The sequence below is a fragment of the Pectinophora gossypiella genome, chromosome 5, assembly GCF_024362695.1.
Source record: "Pectinophora gossypiella chromosome 5, ilPecGoss1.1, whole genome shotgun sequence".
Lineage (NCBI taxonomy): Eukaryota > Metazoa > Arthropoda > Insecta > Lepidoptera > Gelechiidae > Pectinophora > Pectinophora gossypiella.
This window is the reverse complement of record NC_065408.1, coordinates 16942569-16948876: the sequence shown is the minus strand read 5'-3', so window position 1 is coordinate 16948876 and position 6308 is coordinate 16942569. Positions and strand designations below refer to the sequence as shown.

The following is a 6308-nucleotide window of genomic DNA, read 5'->3' as shown; positions in this document are numbered from 1 at the left end:
TCTGCAGGAATCGGGGCCAATGTAAATCAATTTTAATGATTTTTTATGAATATATATGGTTTTTACTTGAATTTAAAAGGAATAATTTGTTGTTGAACTAGAAACAGTTGAAAAGCCACGACTACATACAAACTCAAAAAAGTGGCTCAAATATGATAACCATCTCATTGCAATCCCAATCAAAGCACTAATCCAATGGGGATTTCTATTTCGTTTCTTCTAAGAATATTATCTTTGCTACCAACTAATCTGTTAGAACAGCGTAGTCGATACCCTGAGGAGTGATTCCATCAAAGTTGCAGATGCGCCCTTTGACCGGCGACCATCACTCACCTGTCTTTTTGTTTGTGTTCTCTTGAGAGAATCGTGATTTGGGCCTGTTAATATAAATGTAAACTAAATTAAATCTAATCTTGATAATATTATTGAATATCGTCGAATAGCAACAGACAACTTTATAAAAATTACTGCAACTATTCTTAAGGTTAAGGAGAAGCTCGGTGCCGCAGCGGTTAACGCGATCGGTCTGCCATTTTTGAAGTTAAGCAACTTTCGCAAGGCCGGTCATAGGATGGGTGACCACAAAAAAAAGTTTTCATCTCGAGCTCCTCCGTGCTTCGGAAGGCACGTTAAGCCGTTGGTCCCGGCTGCATTAGCAGGCGTTAATAACCATCAATCCGCACTGGGCCCGCTTGATGGTTTAAGGCCCGATCTCCCTATCCATCCATAGGTAGGGCCCGTGCCCCAGCAGTGGGGACGTTAATGGGCTGATGATGATGATTCTTAAGGTATTTCTGGAGCCGGCAAATTTACAAATAGTCACATCAGAAAAAACCAAAGATCCCAAATATACAAGTGCGATTTATTTTAAAAAAATATTTCCACAATTGCTGTTTAGCAATAAAGCCGCCTATTGTGCTTATTTTTATTCGTATGTATATGTCCTGTGTATGTTTTTCGTGCAATAAAGGATTATTGATTGATTGCTTGAAATCTCTTGTGCTCATTTTTTATTTCAAACTACGAATGATCAAAAATACCTATCAACATACGGAATTCAAACAAGTCAGTGAGCAGCTAATGCGTTATCCCAAAACAAATACAGCAAACAAATCACAAGAGATTTACAAATCAATTGAGCGACTGTCATCTCCCCTCCCGATCCGAGCCACGTGAACGTAAGCCTGCACACGTGCCCACAATTACTTATCAACGAGTTGGACTAAACGCCGATATAAAAGTATAAGGAGACATTATAGTTTTAGTCGATGAGCTACTTGGTATATTTTATGTATGTTTTTATCTTTCTCTTAAGTACTAACTGTGGCAACACAATTAAGCTTTTAAATATATTATTAAATGTACTTATTTTATGTAGGTAGTTCTTTTAATTATTCATTTTGTTAGAATGCACTAACCCGCTATTATTATACTTGTACAAAATCTTCCTGTACCCAAAGGTTGCCTGTAAGAAATTGCTGCAATAAGCAGTAAGGCCGCCTGTTGTGCTTTTCTGTATATGTTGTCCTTATATCTGTATTTTGTGTCCATTGTGCTCAATAAAGTATTTTATCTATCTAACTATCTATCTATTTACAAGGTAACGTTGTTGCAAAGTCCTAAGTTCCTTAAAGGCGCAGGTTTAGAAGGATCTACTAAGTCATTAATATAGTGATAGAAAATACCACACACTCCTTTCAGTCTTCAGAATGTAATCTTCGAAACATGAAACTATCAGTTAATGTTTAAGTCATATTTTTACATGATAATTAAGACCATAACTTCTTTCGATATTGATATAATAGACAAAAACACTGACAAAAGAAAAAATGTGTTCAATGGCAAAGTGGGAAATAAAGTAGGAGAATCAGTTTTCTTCGCCGGAGGCTGTCATTTATCTTGTCGGCCGAACAAAGGGGCTGAGCTGAAACCAAGTATCTTTTACCGAAAATAATATGTCACGCTTTTTTATACGAAAATTATTCTTATTATGTTGATTCAGCGTTCGTCTACGCCGGATAGTTTGTGGAAATGTTTTTTGTTAGGTTTCCTTTAATAAATCTCATACCTACCATGTTTTTGGAGACAATCTCGCATACACAATCAATAATTGTAACAAAATTGTAGGTTTCATTATTATAGTGTTCAAAACCAAAAGTGCAAAAGTCTTATCTATTTTTTTTTAATTAACCTTGTGACGCTCGGGTTTCCAAATACTGTAGATAGAGAAATTGATCTACGGGGTTTGAATTTTAAAAGACATCTAGCCCTTTTCTACCTTACATTTATACATAATTAGGGTATATACCTAACGTTTTTCTTGATTTCTGTCTCCATATGAAATGTGCTTTGATTAAGTCGGATTCCCACCAACTTTTCCAACACCCTTTACGTTACCGTGTAGCGAGATGTCTTGAGACAACTCTATCCATCAATCGGCAGAACATGTCCACTACAGAATGTTCTCGAGAGCATTTGTCGGCGCTAATAACATGTCAGGACATGTCCAAGCACGTCCAGAAGGATTGATCGATCGACTTGTGGGCCTTGTCTTGATTTAGTCTGGTGTACCCGTTACAGTTTTTGTACACTTGTCGAAGATACAGACTTCTATCTTGATTTGGTTGGTTCAAATAGAAAAATAAGTTCAGCTTGATTTTATTTAATCCACCACAACGTGAGTCATCATCATCATCATCAAAGCTCTTTTAAGGAATGATTTTATTAACTAACCAGCTTACTTTTTTTCTCACGATTCACACTGCTCTTACTGATAAAATAGTGTTTAAGAAAACGGTAAGCCTAATTAAATATATAAAAAAAAAAAACATTTACATAAAAAAGAAGGTGCTTTGAAACTCCCAACTGAAATAAAATTTAACTCCTGAAATAATTCCATATTGATAACCACACCCGAAAAACATTTCCACAAAAACCTCATTAACAGCGTGGAAATAAATGGAACAGATTTTCATTGAGCGAGAACGAATGGCGAAAAAAATGGCCAAAACCTGACAAATGGGATTTCTTTAACGTCTGCGCCCATCTTATTATCGTTACACTAGCGAACAGTATTCTCATTTGGGGCTTTCTTTCACTCTCATAAAGCACCTTTTTCACTCAAACTTGAACTTTCATCTCTAGAATTTATGCCTGCAATTCCAATAGCAACATCCCTTGCATTAGCCTCTGCAGCTTCTGAACTATTTTCGTCGTTCCCCGTTTTGTGCTTAAGTCCATTTTAGGTTGAGTAGGATATCAATTTGAGAAGAAGCGTCTGTGTTAATAGCATTATTCGCAATCTCGTCCATACACTCGAGGGTTAGGCCGTGAAGTATCATTTTTTATGCGACATATAAAACATATTTATTACAATCATAATCGTTTGAGTTTGGAAGACATGTTTGAGAAAGATGGATGATAAAAGAGGAACTTTTATCTTGCTTTTTCTTGATTTTATTATTTACTGCTGTTCGTATAAAGATATGATCTTGAAAAAATATCACGTGCTCATCCTAATGACTTAAATACAATAAATTATTTAAATTAAAAACGTTTGAAACATTTAATTGGGATCATTTAATGCTCCTTTCTTAGTAACCTTAAAAAACAAGAGTTTCATTTAAAAAATTATATGTCATGCTTTTTTGTTTTGCCAACTGTACATAAAGAAAGGGACTTGCGGTTTTCAATCTCACACTGTAATTGTCGCGCTGACCCTACCGCGGCTCAATGCGCTCTCAATTCGCGGCAGTTATTATTATCTTGACCCGGTGATTGAGCTCCCCTGCTCTCTATCGTCAAAGACTCTTCTCATTGGTTGCCAACTTCCTTTCACGCCTCCCGCTTGCCTCTGATTGGTCGATCTCGCCCCGCCTCCCCAACTTCAAAGGCTCTGTTTAGGGTAGTTGAAACCCCACTTATATATTTTCCACCCTTATGTTACGCTCGCATTCGTAAAGTTACCGCCAAGTTGTACGCACGCGTGTTGCCCATACCATCGCGATATAAGTGAGAAAACTTTTTGTTGGAGTGCTGTGAGTTAAATGAAAAGACAATGACAATGGACGTTCAAAATAACTACCAAAATTACAAAGAGTCATCCCCTGATTCTAAGGAAACTAATATTAATATTGAAAGTGCCAGAACTTCGCAAGTTTTGAAGAGCGATATGCAGTCGACTATGTTAAATCAAGGTAAAGCGTCGAAAAGGTCCTTCGACGTTGCTTTTTTGATGATGCCAGATGAGAAATTGAGACAAAAGCAACCGGAAAGACAACTGAGAGTTTCAAAACAATTATTCAATAATGAAGAATGGGAGCATCACCCTAAAAGAATTCCAGAATTATACAAGCCAAGTGAATACTCGAATGAAAATTTAGAAAAAGATACAGAAGATGATAGAGTTCGAGTGAACAACAACATATCGCCAACTTTTAGCGCCGATATCAATATTGACGTTGGAACAGATGAGTATCCGAATAAAACTATGTACTGCAGTGATTCTGAGAATTCTGACCGATCTCGCAGTCGTCCGAACTCCAACGAAAGTGCCGCAAGACAGCCAAAGTTTCTACCGGAATACAAAAATAAAATTTTCGACGATCCAACATTAATCAGCATGCAGTCAAGGGCAAGATACGATGCAAGATATAACGACAAACTCACAGATATGTCGCCTAAGAGTGCTTTTACGAAAGTTGCTAACTACAATATTAGATCGCCGAATCCATCAGTCAGTCCCGATAATCTTCTGTACCAGAACTCTGTAAGTCCACCACTTTCAGCTGCCAGTCCTCCTTCTAATACATTTAATAAGACACCAGTGTTCAACAATCTGTTATCATCAGCACACTTATTGAATGGAAATAATTTCTTCAAAAGTCAAAACGTGTTGTCGTCCCCTAGCCATCCCGACGCTTACCCGCTATCACAACGACCCAATGCAACTTTCAATAAAAGTATGGACTATCCTGAGAAACAAAGTGATCCGAAATCCCAGATGTCTCCAAATAAAATGAACTTTTTGCCATTCAGACCTGATATACCTTACCTCCAAGCGGGTACATCGTACCCATTTGGTGTTCAGAACTTTCAAGCTCCTCCACAAGATTTTATGAAGTTTCCTGTACCACCGCGAGAACCTGTCAATCCACTGATAACGAATCCTGCAGCGGCCATATTAAGCACCTTATTACCGCCAACTTTGGCTGCTTTTTCTCTGCCCGCCCAGAATGTCTGCGCTAAATGCAGTATTAGTTTTCGTATGACATCTGATCTGGTCTATCACATGCGGACTCACCACAAGAGCGAATCAACAGTGGATCCGAATAGAAGAAAAAGGGAAGAAAAATTGAAGTGTCCTGTATGCAATGAAAGCTTCAGAGAAAGGCATCACCTGACCCGCCACATGACAGCACATCAAGACAAAGAAGGGGACATGGATGAAGTACCCTCTTCACAGAATTACAACAAAAAGAGCAAGCAATATTATCACAATGGTGGGTCGCTCATTCACAAATGAGAAGTTTATGCAAATGCGCTCAGCAGTTAAGTGTTTTGGACTAAATATGCATTAATTACACTTTGTCATCTTGCAATAACTAGAAAATAATTGATTCTATGTCGAAGGCATCATCTTATTGTTCAAAATCGTTGTTGTTATTTATTAAATTATATCCTTTATGTGCAATATTAGCTTTTAAGTATTAATTTATTTTGTAAATATTGTAATTTTAGTAGCTGATTGTCATTAAATTACTTAAGAATATATTTTATTCTTTTGATTTACATTCTGTTAAACAAAATATATTGAACGAAAAGTGACTATTATCTGTTGCATTCTTTAGAATCTCTAAATGTTGCAATCTGGAGCGTAACGAAACCCTGATCTGCAAAACAGTCTCCAAATTTCACAAAATGATTTTTAATCCTCCTCTCAACAATTTAGAATTTATGTCCCTACTTTTAATTCATATCTCCTCCCCCTCCTTCCAATTTCCAACGCTCATCACTCATGATTGCTTTTGTTTCCATAAAGATATCTCTTTGGGACATTAAAATACAAAACTGCTAATAGGTCTAGCGGACGGAACATTCAGTCGCTAACAAACCGTAGCGTGGATAATGTTACAAGCAAGGGTGGATGATAAAGCTATCAGTTTATGGTTGCTGGAACTAAAGTCACCCTGTCTGGGGGTCTTGAAATAAAGTGTACATAAACTAAGTTTGAAACTTTTGATTTAGGACTCGATACGGTTTTTTTTCTGCATGGGTTTCGAAAAAAAAGTCTGTTAACTTGAATTTGA

At 37.0% G+C, this 6308-nt stretch overlaps 1 protein-coding gene across 1 annotated transcript; it reads left to right on the top strand.

Moving 5' to 3' along the window:
- Positions 1-4057: 4057 nt before the first annotated feature.
- LOC126367207 (uncharacterized) lies at positions 4058-5524 on the top strand. The gene has a single exon (XM_050010630.1). It carries the CDS (start codon positions 4058-4060, stop codon positions 5522-5524), a length of 1467 nt encoding a protein of 488 aa, XP_049866587.1.
- Positions 5525-6308: the final 784 nt, after the last annotated feature.